At 42.3% G+C, this 15,804-nt stretch overlaps 2 protein-coding genes across 2 annotated transcripts in view; one reads left to right on the top strand and one right to left on the bottom strand.

The window, feature by feature from the left end:
- Positions 1 to 15,804, bottom strand: part of T265_04858 (hypothetical protein) — a gene marked incomplete at both ends in the record, with an annotated part of 120,513 nt that overhangs the window by 32,865 nt on the left and 71,844 nt on the right. The window contains 5 exons of the mRNA XM_009169712.1: positions 3,675 to 3,889; positions 9,822 to 10,034; positions 10,526 to 10,922; positions 12,147 to 12,361; positions 12,853 to 13,249. Of these exons, the coding sequence (XP_009167976.1) occupies positions 3,675 to 3,889; positions 9,822 to 10,034; positions 10,526 to 10,922; positions 12,147 to 12,361; positions 12,853 to 13,249 (1,437 nt within the window). The remainder of the gene's footprint in view (positions 1 to 3,674; positions 3,890 to 9,821; positions 10,035 to 10,525; positions 10,923 to 12,146; positions 12,362 to 12,852; positions 13,250 to 15,804) is intronic.
- T265_04857 (hypothetical protein) overlaps positions 1 to 15,804 on the top strand; it is a gene marked incomplete at both ends in the record, with an annotated part of 99,732 nt that overhangs the window by 37,305 nt on the left and 46,623 nt on the right. The window contains one exon of the mRNA XM_009169711.1: positions 4,628 to 4,756. Within this exon, the coding sequence (XP_009167975.1) occupies positions 4,628 to 4,756 (129 nt within the window). The remainder of the gene's footprint in view (positions 1 to 4,627; positions 4,757 to 15,804) is intronic.

The following is a 15,804-nucleotide window of genomic DNA, read 5'->3' as shown; positions in this document are numbered from 1 at the left end:
TCAGATGCAAATATTCACACTCAGTGGGGCATGCGCTTTTCTCGGAATACACAATCCTTCAGCCAATTAGGCATGCGATTGTATTGTTTCGAGTCGCATAGTGAGATGTTTTCCGATTGAATGCCAGCAGTTCAGTAGTGAGATGGGAGTTCAAAGTGAGATGGAATTCCGACAAGACTCATTCTGTTCTGTGTAATCTCTCCACATGAAGACTCTGGCTGAATGCGCTCACGGTTTGTCGTGGGTCTACTAAAAACTATAACGAATCGAAATGCAATTGTTCCTGTCGGCTGATTCCACGCTACTGTAAGCGATTTGTCAGGGATGTTGTTCTGGAGACGGTTGTCATAGATAACCAAAAACACGAGAGTTTGAAAAGCGAGTTAGCTAATAAGAATTGATTTGACGCATAAGTTTCCCGAAAACTATTCAACAGTTTTGGGCTCGCCATTTAGGTGGAACTCCCGATTTTCCATCACCATGTGTTTTACTTGAATCCCACAATGCAGGCAGTTGGTAAAATGGACTTATTTAAAAATCAAATTGTTAGTAACAGGAGGTTTTTGGCTTTCTTATATCAGCCCAATTGGAATGATTGCGTCATTAGTTTCACCTTAACCATGTCGGAAACTGCTAGAAACTATTGTTCTACTTCCGAGAAACAAACTGTAAGGTGGACTAAATGTGAATACGGATTCAGCATTAGAAGAATAGAAGTAACATGCCGGACGGGGACTCAACTCAAAGTGGACACAGAGCGATTGTTTTGGAAATTCTAAATGATGACCGAAGCTCTGAAGAGGCCATTCTTTGCTACTTAATCATGGCTTTGCCCAGAATTTACCTTTGGAATACGAACAGGTTGGCAATCCTAGAACCTCAGGATAAGGAATGACTCCTACTTATTCCTATCCACTCACTTTTGACTGATTCAGCACAGATGAGTACAAGATCCCGACTAGCTGAATCGGCTCTGAAATCATCTCAAAGTCTGTATCGATGCAATATACAGTTTTGATAAGCTCTTTCAAACTACTGGATATAGTCGGAGCCCAAATCTGGTCTACTGAACCTAAGTTTTAGGAAGCGTTTAGAAACAGGATGGTATAGGAAGATTAGCTGATAGAGCTAGCCCTCGTCTACATGGGCCACTCACACTATTTCTTTAGAGCTTATTAAAACACTACCGATGTCACTAAGCTTACAAAAAAGAAGGATACCAATAGGCCATTTTCAAAAGCTGTTTGGTCAGGAGTGCTGAAAGTTATTTGAAACACCGAATGCAGGCCCAATCATGCTAGCAAAGTTGAGACACTAAGCTAGACGGTGACTCCTTGGAATGGTCCATTCGGATTCTCTGGTAACAATAACCCATTGGTGATGGAATATGGTATATATGTCGGCGCGCTAAACTACCTGCTGTTGGTGATGACATGTGACCAAAACGTCATATTGAATGAACTAAGAGTTCGGCGGATCTAGGTATAACTGAAAAATAGCTTGGTTTCAACGTACACGGTGCTTTTGACAATGAATAACGCGGTTCTTCTATGATCTCTGACAACTTACGACTGTACATAACGGAGGATCGTATGGCTCAGATTTGAGGACTGCGACAAGTGCCACAAGTTCAACGATGGCTTTGGAGCCTTCGTCGAATTCACGTCCATGAAAATGTCGGTACCAGCGTGATTGCTAAAGCAGTCTGTGCTGATTGCTCGCCGGTATACTGCGAAGATTGGCCTAAATCAACGAAGCTAACATAGGCGCGCTACGCACGATAAAACAGATAAGCGTGGCCAAGAGAAGACTCAGGCTCCCGTCAATTTGCTACCGTCTTGCGCCTCCTTGAAAAGCGATGGAGTGCCTGTTACGCAAATGGCACTGCTCGCGAGATTCGGCCTGATATCAGAATCAAAACGAGGTTACCCGTGCTTAGCAAATGAGCAAACTAAAACGAACCGCTATCTAGAAGCTTCACTCAGACAAGTGGGCAAAGGGCTCCACATTCGGCCGACTCCGATGCCTGCTGGCCGCTGAAAACGTAGATTGCAGCTGGTTATTCGGGATCAGAGCCTTCTAATCCGGGTCCAAGGTACGTTTGTGCACACTGAGGAAAACTGATGCCTGCTTGCGGCTATAGCCTGCAAAATAGCGCTACTGTTCCTTGCTTGTGCGAGTTGCTAACTTTACCTGATTCAAATCGATGGCTTTGTGCTTTAGAGCACGTGTTTCCTATGTAATTTACCCCCGATATCCAGCTTAGGTGCAACCTGCAAAAGTTCGAAACGTCCGTTTTGTCAAGGTGGTCACTGCTGTAGAAACCGAGGTCAGATGAGGAGTTTAGTGCATATTCTGCAGCTCTGTTGGTTCACAGATGATGGTGCGGGCAACTGAACTTGTAATAAGTCTCTGTCCTTTGGAATACGTCGTCTTCGAAGAATTATCAACACTCGCCCTAAGGTCTTCCACAAAGCCTGACCTTATAGCTGTTCGGGTTCACTGAGCGACCGCGATAGAATTGAGAAGTATTGGGTGTGTGTGAACTGCTTGCGCATATACCCGTCGCCCGTACAACTGTATTGTATTATGTATTTCCTTTTATGATAATTTAGCAGATCTGTCGGTTTGCTGGAGCCTGAGACTCACATAGGCTTTTGCAAAAAGCCAGTCCCACAATAAGTTGTGTGCATGTGCGAATGCCTTGGGATCCAACACACTCGTCACCCTTGATATCCGAATCTCATCATGAGTGGAACAGTGAAGGACACTGGCAGGCAATCGACACCATCGCAATTGTCAGCCGAACGTAAGACAACAGTGCTTATCCAAGAATCGTGCTTCATCAGATGGGCTGCAAAGCGGTGGTACCCTGGTTTGGTGGCTTAAGTAGGGCAAAGCCAAGGACTGCACGGTACAAAGATGGAGTTTCTTTACATAAAAGCCATACATTCGATTAAGATGAGACCTTTACCAAGTGCGCAAACTATATTTTGTCCTTTGTATCCTTAAAAGGAACAGCATGTCCTTAGGAACAGGTTAGGAGTTATAGTGTTTAGGACATCCAAGTTGCCTAATCGGCTTCAACCATTTGATGGTTTCACATCCCCGGTTGTTCTCTCTTTCTCATACAAACCTCTGTTATATTCGTAGTATTGATGTTTTCACACCCGCCCAATAATCAGTTGCATTGTAATTGACTGCTACTCAAGGAACCTTTTGAACATTTTACGTGTATGTTTTATTTTGAGTTTATACGAATCAGACATGGCCCAGTTGTGCCATCAATGGCGCTCATGCATCCAAACTATTGCCTTCACTGCAAAGCTCCGTTCTCAAAATCCCCAAGCTTGACACTCCACTGACAGTACCGTATTTACGCACCGTATTTACGCTCCCACCTCCAATATGCACTTATCTACCCCACCTCCCCAAATCATCGGTGAACGAAACTGTGGTGGCTACAACCACTACGGCAAGTACGCTGTTCTTACATCTGGCGTTGTTGATGACGTTGACGAGCTCTAACATTCCAGTCAAAGCTATAGCATTCAATAAATTCCTCGTTTCATTCGCAATAGGCAACTGACATTTCATGCCAGGCTACGGACTGCGTCGAGTTATTCACAAGTTACTTGTTCATGTAATGCCACTAAACAAAACATGATATATACCTGTGGATCCTGTCTTACACGAATTTTCTGCAGATCACCAACGTCCTCAAACTCCATTTGAAAACGGCACACTGAGCCCCTTTCGAACGTGTCTTTCTTCTCGACCAGTCTCTCATTGGACATTCCGCGACTTCCAAAAAGTTGCAGGTACACATCCGAATCTGTTCCCGCCGATTCCACATCACACGTTGCAATCATGAGCTGATAGGTTATGACTGTTACGAGGAAAGTGCACCAAAGTTATTTGATCAAAGTTGTTTAATGTTTATTGTCTTTAACCAAGAAATCTTTTTCTTCAATTTCAAAGTTTACACATTGGTCTCACACAATTATAAATAACTAAGTATTCCTGAAATCAGGGTTTACAAGTTTGCAAGTGTATTAGGTAAAACTGGTTGAAAAGGTTTTGGACGTTCCACAGAGTGCTCAGAAGTTTTTTACGTGATACTAAGCTATATCCAGAAGCACGTTTCGGAAATCGCATTAGGAGAAGTAGTCTTTCTCAACTAGCTCGTGTAATAAAATAGATAATTTATATTGTCGAGTGAAACACAAGGTAATTGACCTTATATATGCTTGTGTAAGAGTGAAAACAGCTAGTCTTCTGGCTTTTGGGAAACTGAATACTGAAGTGGCAACCTGAAAGTATTTACGATGGTGAGCAAATAGCAAGTTGCCAAGAAAGATCTTGGAATATGGAGCCAAGAAAGGTTGGGACGGTCCTATGTTCTGAAATCCTGGACACCCAGTGACAGGGAAAGTCCCTGTAGCTGCCTCTTATGTACGTGACTACGGTATACAGACGAGCAGTTTTGTCGAGCCATCGCACGTACGGTCAATCGAGTAATCAGTGTATTTGAACAGGAGGATAAAATGGGAGATAAAAAGGGGAGGAATCTACAGAAAGCAAAAAGTGAATAAATAAGCCTTTTTTGCTTCTTCATGTGTATCAGGAGGGCTGTAGAGTTCTGATCATACTGGTTCACAAATTGGATTTGATGTATGAAGCCGGCTTGGATAAGCCGAAAAAGATCTACTTCAGTGCGGGTTGTTTAGTACCATCAGATACGATCGGCAAGCAGGTGTGCTGAGTAAGCGAGGACATCAACCACCACGCGGTTAGTGAGAAAAGTGATTCGTTTCAGTTTCGGAGCTCTTTTAAACAAGCGTTCAGTCGCTATTCTAAAAAACCTTGCTACATTTCAAAATTAAGCGCCAGGCTTGATCAGATTTACCAGAGTGCAGTAGTAGATGTGGCAGAAGATGAAACTAACTGTTTTTTTGTCTTCAAGATGATCAAGATGTTTGTTTGTGAAAAGTTTGGCAACATTCCTGGTCACGTAGGGGTAAACAAAGCCAGTACTTCAGTTGGGTGTGTCGGTGAATTAGTGCTTCCATTTGCTCAGGTCAGCTCGAAGCAACTGGTTTTTGAAGGCCCTGTCCGATAGCATTTTGTAAACACTTGACATCTCATCAATTCCTCGATACGCGGTTATTACAGCTGACAGTGATGATGATGATGGTGAATATGTAGATGTTGGCTTTTAGTCATCAGCTTCTTTCTTCTTCTTCGAAGTTGCCTGAGAGGACTTGATGGAAACACACCTGGTTGCCACAGGATATAAATTACCACACAAAAATCCATCAAGTGGATGAATTGACAGTCATGCGTACACACGACAAATTCTCGCTCAGTAACGGCAACCATATAATCCATTCGAGTCTCAAGTCTTGTCGGTAAGCATAAAACGTTAACGAACCGCAAGGGCGTGAGAAGGAGGGAATCTAACCGATTTAAATTTTTGGCAGGGGTGTATAGGGGCGGGACTGAGGAATGGATTGTGGCCACGGAAGGGAAATGGGAAAACGTCAAGTAGTCAGACAGAGTGCTGCGGAAAATCAGACATCTCTAAGGCATAGAGATTTGTGCATGGAGCAAAAACACCAGAGAACTACCATCTCTAATAAGGAATGATAAGCTCAGAAAAAGGTAGTAAACCTCAAGTTCCATGCCTTAGGTGTCGACTTCAGGTTACGTCCAGCCTCCCTGAAGCGGTGTAGCGTCAGTGTGATGGCACTTTCTGCAACCAAGGAAGTTATTAGGACCGCCCATCATGCCAAGCAGAAATCATTCAGAGTAGTTTTTCTATTTGTTGAAAGTTTTGAGACTGAGACCTTACCACCATAATTGTTTCTTTGACATCAAGTGCTTCAGCGTTGTTAACTCGCAGTTTGTCATTTTATTATCAGTTCTCTATCCAAAGGGATACAGAAGAATAAAAACTACAGGGAATCATGATTATAGGCGTGAGACGTGGCTTGGGAGATAGTTTGTTAAGTGTTCTTGTTCGATATAATCGGACACGATTCTGTTGGATGAGGTTCAACAGCTAGAACTACTGGTGATTTGAAGGTTAAGGAGAATTTGAGTGTTTGCAGAGAAGCGCTAGGTTCCGAGCTCAGTAGCTTTATTTATTAGGCAGCTATTCCTCCATTTATTCGTGATTACTAGGGGATATCCTACTGTCTGGGAAACGACGTAAAAATAGTGATAACGGTCCAATAATGTATAAAATTGGTGACTCTAACTACAAACATATGTAATTTCAAAAATATAAACACATGGAGGTGAGATTAATGTTTGGGCGAAATCACGAATTGCTTATTTAACCAAGGGTCAGTTTTAAGCATGTGAATCTGAGCACCATTTACGTTCGAAATTACAGATCTTACGTTCCACAGGTGAATATCTTTTGTAGGATTCTACTTGTTGAAACCGACCAATAAAGTACACAATGTTAGTTGAGCTTGTAAAATTGATCCAGGCGGGTAGAGTTCCTGCTACAATGAGCATATTACAGATGTTGCCGCTATGGTTTCGATCAGAGCGTAGATAACTGAGTCTGCAAAAAGGTTGGTAGTTTATTCCCTCACACAGCCCAAGAACTGTGCATTGGAAAAGATAGTGAGACGTCAGAATCCATCTAAAACAAAATAACCGTCTGACCTAGGTTTGCTTACGTGGTACTCCGACAATAATTTGATCACGGAAAATGGAAAATCCTTTAACGGGTTTCTTATCGCCCCGAGTTCGTGAAATCCATGTGTTGCAATTGAATTGATAACATTTACCAATATGAGTAAGGAGAACCTGAGCGTGTTTCAGAAACCAACCCGTTTCCGTGCCGTGAACTGATTCGTTTCCAACCTGAACGGCGTAGAAAAAAAGCAAATGAATCTCAGAAAGAAGGGGCGTTTGGTGCAATCAGAAATTTCACCGAAAGCGCTTACAAACGACAGAACATCAGAATTTTATTAGTAAAGCGAAGTTCCTCTTATTTCGGCTAACAATGCTGGCAGGACCTCGGGATGAATCTCACTGACCACAAATTTCTAGTCTTCATGTGAATTCTCCCATGGTATTAAATTTTTGTTGGAAATCCTGCTCTCAATACTTGGTTATCTAGGTAAACTGTGTAACCTCTAGGACATCCACTCAACCCTCCACTGACGATGTCACCTCGATTGGTGATAAAACGTTTGCAATCCAACTGCCAAGCTCGGCGAACAGACCAACAATCAAGCAGCGCACCCAAGCTACGTACATTCCACAACACTGCTAAGCTCTAGGATACTTTGTGCATCAAATGTTTGCAAGCTCGGCGACCAACAATCAAGCAGCGCACCCAAGCTACATACATTCCACAACACTGCTAAGCTCTAGGATACTTTGTGCATCAAATGTTTGGCAACCTAGCCAACCTGAGACGGTTGCTTCCAATGTTAACTAAACCGCTGAGAAAACATACATTCAAGCTACTGTGCAAAGAGGTTATCACAAAAGTGCAGGTCTGCTGTAATCTTCCTGCTAAAATTCTAACTTAAATCGTTCAACACAAAGATGCTGTTTCATCTCGTGATTTATAGGTTGCAAAATTTCTTGTGTAGATGCATCAACATTTGCCTAAAACGTCGACCGTTCACCGATAGTCTGATTGTCTATGTGGTTCAGTAGATAAATTGGGAGAGAATAATGCTTAAAGACAAAGCCCTCAAATTTCCAAATTTAGTTTCGTTCAACCTGAATGGAGCACGTTGGCCTAGACTATAGATTGATGCTATTCCCTGAAAAGACCATGAACGTCTCAGCAAGTAGCTCCAAACAGTTTCTTTGGTATATTGCTGTGTGAGCAAGGGTTGTTCTGGAGGTTACTGATGGTATAAATGTTTTGATAATTGAAAATGCCGCTGGTCCCGCGTAAATATAGGCATTGAGTAGAGACCAACCTTCGTGATGTGGTTTGGAGTTGTCCGCCGAATAAACTCATTTCCAACAGAGGTAACTCAAGTTCAGTGTATTTGGGTCTCTGTTCAAGGGCACCAGTGCACTTGGTGGCCGTCGAGGGCGAGTGGGTATTAGCTTATCAAGAAGTGAAACTCAGGCAACTCAGACACAAAATGTAGGAAGAGGTTAGTTTGAAAGCAGCGCAATCACTTTATTGTCATATTTTAATCAACCATGAAACCCAGCAGCATGTTGTGTCATTAAAACGACAAAAGATGCTCTTTACTTGTGTGGACGGATCGGAATTAAGGCCGTTTCATATTGACGTTCTGCCTGCAACCGACGTGTCGCGACTGAATTGTAATTTGTTGACTGTATTTCGTTCACTAACAGTGTTTACTATTTAACACATGGCATCTATATTTGAGGCACGACACTCTTCACGTTTTCGTCATAGGCACGAGGCCACCCTATCAGCGCAACTTTCCATGGATCAACGTGTACATCAGAAATAATTGAGCAACAAGTGAACTGATATTTACCTCTGATTCTAGGTTTGTTGGATTTCCAATATGTCAGCCCTTAAATACCATTCATAAACAGAGATGCCTAATTGCTATCCGTAAAAGGAGTTTGTATTAGGGAAATAAATCATCTCTAGTTTATCCTGAATAATTATTTGTTCTTGCAATTTCCAGTTCCAAGTGATTTGCTAGTTGAGTAGTTTTTCAGTGGCAATGAGGAATGCTTTTTTGCCTAAAATCGCTAACTTATCCCCATGGACATCACGAGAACCCCAATCACTTGTAGCAAACTGAAGCAAATTGATAGGCCGGGTTGGCAGTCACTCTAAGTTGAGAAACACAGACTGTATATCGTCAGGTGATATCCTGACGTGGATCGCACTACATGCAAACTTAAGATTGATGGGTCAGGTACATTTGTTCATATATTGAGCTATTTTTAGAAAATAAATGAGTCAAGTTGATGTTTATCAGTTGCCATTTGTTTTCCGACTTGACCAATGCAAGGGGTTAACTGTCAAGACGTTATTAAAAATTGTTTTCGAGTGTGCAAGGATAAATAAAAACTTAGTAAACTAACATGTTAAAAGTGAGTCTTGAATGTTTGTGTACCAAGAATTTGTACCGAGTTTTTCCTAAAATCAGTCACCATAGTGAAACATACCAAACTTGTTGCCAAAAGGGTTCGAATTAAATTTGCTATAAGCCTTTTGTTCAGCTTCGTCACGGATGTGGGACACTATATAGAAGCTTACATGCGTCCACAGTCTCAGCCACAGAACCTTGGAGGTGCGTAAAGCACTAAGACATGTAGCGCAGCACCAACATAACTAGGGTTCGAATTTGCTATAAGCCTTTTGTTCAGCTTCGTCACGGAGGGGCTAGATGTGGGACACTATATAGAAGCTTACATGCGTCCACACCACAGTCCGGAAAGTACAGAACCTTGGAGGTGCGTAAAGCAATAAGACATGTAGCGCAGCACCAACATAACTGAGGTAGCCGGGGCACTCTAGGTTCACTTATACGCCCTCAGCAAGTCCTGCAGGTAAAGAACGATATTTTAGCCATATCCGCCTGTCGGATTCTAACAACAACCAAGTAGCAATAAATGGATGGCATTTAAGTGCATTTGGGTGCATTTGGGTGCATTTGTTAGCGTGTTTATTCATAAGCCTTGAGTGGAAAAGTCTTCAAAATACAAATATGAGTACCAGAAATTGGGTTTCGTCATTAATCTTATTACACTACATGGCTCCAAGCTGTTCAAATAGATCTTGTGATACTAATCAATTCTCAATCTGTAGGTAACGCAATGTGTACTACAAAGAAGCACACTCGCCTCGATTTCTGAGAGGGCATCCAATGCTGGTGCATCAAACACAAATTTGTCTGTTGTTCCTTTTCGAAGTGCAGTCCCTCTTGATTCGTTAAAAAGTAGGAATTTTCCAATATCCTCGCCGTGTTTCCCAATGCATTTTATCCACACAGGTCCGGGTGTAGCCGCATGTTTGATAGATCCGGTGACGACACGCACGTGATATGGTACTGCTGTTAAGGGCACATATGCAGAAAAATGTCAGATATATTCGTCATAAGCCAAACATAACCGAGAACAAACAAGATGGTATAATGTCCCATAAGGTATAGGAATAAGCAGTTTACTCTTACATATGCATGGCAAGATGGTTAATTAGGGATATTTGATATATTGTTCATTGCTATGTGCAGCCCACTGGAGGGCTTGCAGCCGTTCCCTGGTCAGTTAGAAAAAACATTCTTATATCAGCTCCAGTGATATGATTGTTTTTAAGTTGGTAAAGCAGTTCATAAGTTCATTTTGATAAGGAACTCTGTTTAAAGTGAACTAAATGGTAAAAATCGTTCCCATGCTCGGTAATATCCTTTAAAGAAGGCAGTTCTGAAGGAGAATTATTTCTTAAACTAAAAGATTGGGGGTTCGATAAGTAAAAGTTAGTTGCGATAGAACAGCTTGTTTTCATTGAATTTTGGTTCTGGTAATTCACTTCGTAGCGACTTACTGGGCGTAACAGAGTGATCCGTCTGCCGTACCTCGTCTGAAGACGACCTTGGAAAGATAAACGTCCCGGACAAGTAGGGCGGATAATCCGCCGATAACCTATTAGGACTCGTGTGCAACGATGTCAAGGACTCCGTTTCACGGTAGTCATGCGCGTAAAGAATTCGATCGACGGAACAATCATCATGTTGAGTGGAGAGCCATCGGTTACAGTAGAATACAGTTGGCTCGGACTTGGACTGATGAGCCTCCTGAGTTGTGCTGACCACTTCCGCTCCCCGCAAATGTACCTCTATTCGCGACAAAAACCAGGAGGCTCCAGGACCACTGCCATCATGCCGAATGCGTGCTTTATATATTTTTCCAAGATACTCTAAATCCCAGTGGAAGATATCGGTCTATCATGGGAAACAGGAGAAAAAACAATCAGGTCAGGATGATTATCTCCTTTAAGAAGATTCAAAATTTACAAACACTGTGCATGTTTCGTAATTATGTTCATGAAAAACCTAACGGATGACTAACACACAATACTTTTGTGAGGAACAACCGTGCATGTATTTTGACTTTGCTGTCGTTTGGAATATAACTGTTCACAACGCTTTATTGCGGATATTTTCTATTGTTGTGTGGCCATCCATACAGCTCTCCCTATCTAGGAAGTCCATCCTGAGGTTGGATCCCTTCGCGCTCACCGTCTGCAGCCGGTTAATTCTCCCTCACATGACTGGAGAACCTAACTACTTATAAACTAACCGACTCCATTGCCGACCATCCCGTCACTTACTAGCCGATATGAAAAAATACCAAATTTCTGTAGCCTTGATTCGAGATTGGGTTACCTAAAGTTCCCAGGTGGTGCTTGGTCAACACGCTCAACTGCAACTTGCTATGAAAGAATACAAGATCTGGATATATAACACAAAGAGGACGTCACAGTGCCCCTGAACCCGCTTAGCATTAGGGTGGCTTCTAAGAGTTTACACGTGCTTACCGCCCTACATTGGGAAGAAGCTTTCGTAATACCATATGGTAGGTAAGCATCGGTGTCGATCAGTGATGTCTTACCGTTGATATCCCGAATACCACACATGACTTCGTTCATTAAAACCACTTGGTGAAAGGCAAGTATTCTGTGATAATCAACTAAATCATAGTTCCTAGTGTTTGATCTTAGAAGGCCAAGAGACAACACACAGGAAAATGGAATCATGCCGGATCATTGTCCCCAAAATATAAGGATAGGCAGAGGCTCGAGAGGGGAAGATAGTATTCCGAATTGAGGTAGCCGGGGCACTCTAGGTTCACTTATACGCCCTCAGCAAGTCCTGCAGGTAAAGAACGATATTTTAGCCATATCCGCCTGTCGGATTCTAACAACAACCAAGTAGCAATAAATGGATGGCATTTAAGTGCATTTGGGTGCATTTGGGTGCATTTGTTAGCGTGTTTATTCATAAGCCTTGAGTGGAAAAGTCTTCAAAATACAAATATGAGTACCAGAAATTGGGTTTCGTCATTAATCTTATTACACTACATGGCTCCAAGCTGTTCAAATAGATCTTGTGATACTAATCAATTCTCAATCTGTAGGTAACGCAATGTGTACTACAAAGAAGCACACTCGCCTCGATTTCTGAGAGGGCATCCAATGCTGGTGCATCAAACACAAATTTGTCTGTTGTTCCTTTTCGAAGTGCAGTCCCTCTTGATTCGTTAAAAAGTAGGAATTTTCCAATATCCTCGCCGTGTTTCCCAATGCATTTTATCCACACAGGTCCGGGTGTAGCCGCATGTTTGATAGATCCGGTGACGACACGCACGTGATATGGTACTGCTGTTAAGGGCACATATGCAGAAAAATGTCAGATATATTCGTCATAAGCCAAACATAACCGAGAACAAACAAGATGGTATAATGTCCCATAAGGTATAGGAATAAGCAGTTTACTCTTACATATGCATGGCAAGATGGTTAATTAGGGATATTTGATATATTGTTCATTGCTATGTGCAGCCCACTGGAGGGCTTGCAGCCGTTCCCTGGTCAGTTAGAAAAAACATTCTTATATCAGCTCCAGTGATATGATTGTTTTTAAGTTGGTAAAGCAGTTCATAAGTTCATTTTGATAAGGAACTCTGTTTAAAGTGAACTAAATGGTAAAAATCGTTCCCATGCTCGGTAATATCCTTTAAAGAAGGCAGTTCTGAAGGAGAATTATTTCTTAAACTAAAAGATTGGGGGTTCGATAAGTAAAAGTTAGTTGCGATAGAACAGCTTGTTTTCATTGAATTTTGGTTCTGGTAATTCACTTCGTAGCGACTTACTGGGCGTAACAGAGTGATCCGTCTGCCGTACCTCGTCTGAAGACGACCTTGGAAAGATAAACGTCCCGGACAAGTAGGGCGGATAATCCGCCGATAACCTATTAGGACTCGTGTGCAACGATGTCAAGGACTCCGTTTCACGGTAGTCATGCGCGTAAAGAATTCGATCGACGGAACAATCATCATGTTGAGTGGAGAGCCATCGGTTACAGTAGAATACAGTTGGCTCGGACTTGGACTGATGAGCCTCCTGAGTTGTGCTGACCACTTCCGCTCCCCGCAAATGTACCTCTATTCGCGACAAAAACCAGGAGGCTCCAGGACCACTGCCATCATGCCGAATGCGTGCTTTATATATTTTTCCAAGATACTCTAAATCCCAGTGGAAGATATCGGTCTATCATGGGAAACAGGAGAAAAAACAATCAGGTCAGGATGATTATCTCCTTTAAGAAGATTCAAAATTTACAAACACTGTGCATGTTTCGTAATTATGTTCATGAAAAAACCTAACGGATGACTAACACACAATACTTTTGTGAGGAACAACCGTGCATGTATTTTGACTTTGCAGTCGTTTGGAATATAACTGTTCACAACGCTTTATTGCGGATATTTTCTATTGTTGTGTGGCCATCCATACAGCTCTCCCTATCTAGGAAGTCCATCCTGAGGTTGGATCCCTTCGCGCTCACCGTCTGCAGCCGGTTAATTCTCCCTCACATGACTGGAGAACCTAACTACTTATAAACTAACCGACTCCATTGCCGACCATCCTGTCACTTACTAGCCGATATGAAAAAATACCAAATTTCTGTAGCCTTGATTCGAGATTGGGTTACCTAAAGTTCCCAGGTGGTGCTTGGTCAACACGCTCAACTGCAACTTGCTATGAAAGAATACAAGATCTGGATATATAACACAAAGAGGACGTCACAGTGCCCCTGAACCCGCTTAGCATTAGGGTGGCTTCTAAGAGTTTACACGTGCTTACCGCCCTACATTGGGAAGAAGCTTTCGTAATACCATATGGTAGGTAAGCATCGGTGTCGATCAGTGATGTCTTACCGTTGATATCCCGAATACCACACATGACTTCGTTCATTAAAACCACTTGGTGAAAGGCAAGTATTCTGTGATAATCAACTAAATCATAGTTCCTAGTGTTTGATCTTAGAAGGCCAAGAGACAACACACAGGAAAATGGAATCATGCCGGATCATTGTCCCCAAAATATAAGGATAGGCAGAGGCTCGAGAGGGGAAGATAGTATTCCGAATTTTCATGTGAAACTATCCGCTTATTCTGAGTGCACACATCGCCGCGCACTAATGACTTCCCTTCTACTTGTATTGAAACATTTACTAGTTAATTGCCAAGCCCATGAGTATGTCAACAGGCATCTAATCAATCACCAGTCTGCAGGTGGTATATAGCAATCAGCTTTCCAACTTCCGTACATTCTCGAGATTCATAATCTCGCCTGAACTAAGCGGAATATGTATTTAGTGGTCTGTGGTCTGCAAACTACACAGGCCGTTGGAGACGAAATTCGGCAGAATGAATGGTAAATTCATTTGCGCAACAGAACTTTTTGCGAAAGCCGGGTGTCATCCTTGACATTCGTGATTAGCAGGTATCCTCTTACTAAATTAACACTGAGTTCAGCCGTATTTAACTCTTAATCACATCCTTGAACAAAAGATTTGATAAGTATTCTGTCTGCTTCCATTTCTGTGCGGAGAATATTAGTCTTGGTTTTGAAGACTCTGCTCATTGTCAGATTGACAAAGTAGCTATATTCAGTCTTTCAAAGCCTATATTTGCTTAGGTGTTGTTAGCTAGGATGGAAGAACAACCATATAGTAATCTGGCAGGTACAAAATAGTGCAAACGTTATACTGACGATATCTCAATTCAGTTTTTCTCATATATTGTGGTGAGTGCGGGGAGATAGATACTTTTATCAAAAGGCATCGAGATAGCACATCGGGTTGTAGCAACTGTCACGAAAATGTCATAGTCAGTGTCCTTAGTTCCAGAGCTCTTCATCAGTGAAGTGTGAAGGAGCCGAGTCAACAAATCGCTACACCAGCAAGAAATCTCTAAACTCCGCTCAAAGTAGCAGTCATCTTGAAACTTGGCGATGACCACTGTTCGAATGCAAACCCCTCAAGATTCCACGGCGAACCCAAAGTAAAGGAGTATTCTTACACAAATTATCGTACATGATCCTTGCAAGAGGCTCGTTCCGTATAAGCTGTGGTATAAACTGTACACCCTCATGGCCGGTCAGCTGAAATTATCCCTGTCCTCGGTGGCCTGAGGTATCAAGTTGACCAATATTGGTGACTGTCTATCTGTCGCCTATGTCACATCTCGATTCAGCAGCAGCTGCGATGACACACTGGCGGATTGGACACAACCTGCCTAAATAATTGGCTAAACAAATCACGCAAACTGACATGTGCAATGTGACAACGATTGCACCGAACACCATCCGTCGTAAAGAACCTTTTAATCATAGGTCATTCAGCTGACCTCAGACAGACATTCAAAGTTCTGTTGCAAAATCAAACCGCTCAGATGTAATTATCTATTGAGGAAACGCTCACTGGACAAAGGTAGTCAGTTTTATTCACGCCAAAAATATTGACCCGTAACATTCTTTAGTAGACATAGACTTCGGAACATGTATCTTCACTGTTTTCAGCAATTTTCCGTGCTTCCATAAACAAAGACATGTGAAAATAGCTATAATTACAGTGCATTGTCATCTGGCCGACCCTAGCAAGGAAAATGGTGGTATGCAAGTCCTTGCTGGTAAAGTGCAAGTGTCTCGGGCCTAGCTGTTGCTGGTTTCCGTTCTCTTACACCTCTGAGTTGCACTGCTGGTGGGTGTACACACACTTCCGGATAATAACGCCTGGAACCATGGTAATACGTGTCATG

The sequence above is a fragment of the Opisthorchis viverrini genome (genome assembly GCF_000715545.1).
Source record: "Opisthorchis viverrini unplaced genomic scaffold opera_v5_84, whole genome shotgun sequence".
NCBI lineage: Eukaryota > Metazoa > Platyhelminthes > Trematoda > Opisthorchiida > Opisthorchiidae > Opisthorchis > Opisthorchis viverrini.
This window is presented reverse-complemented; position numbering and strand designations above follow the sequence as displayed.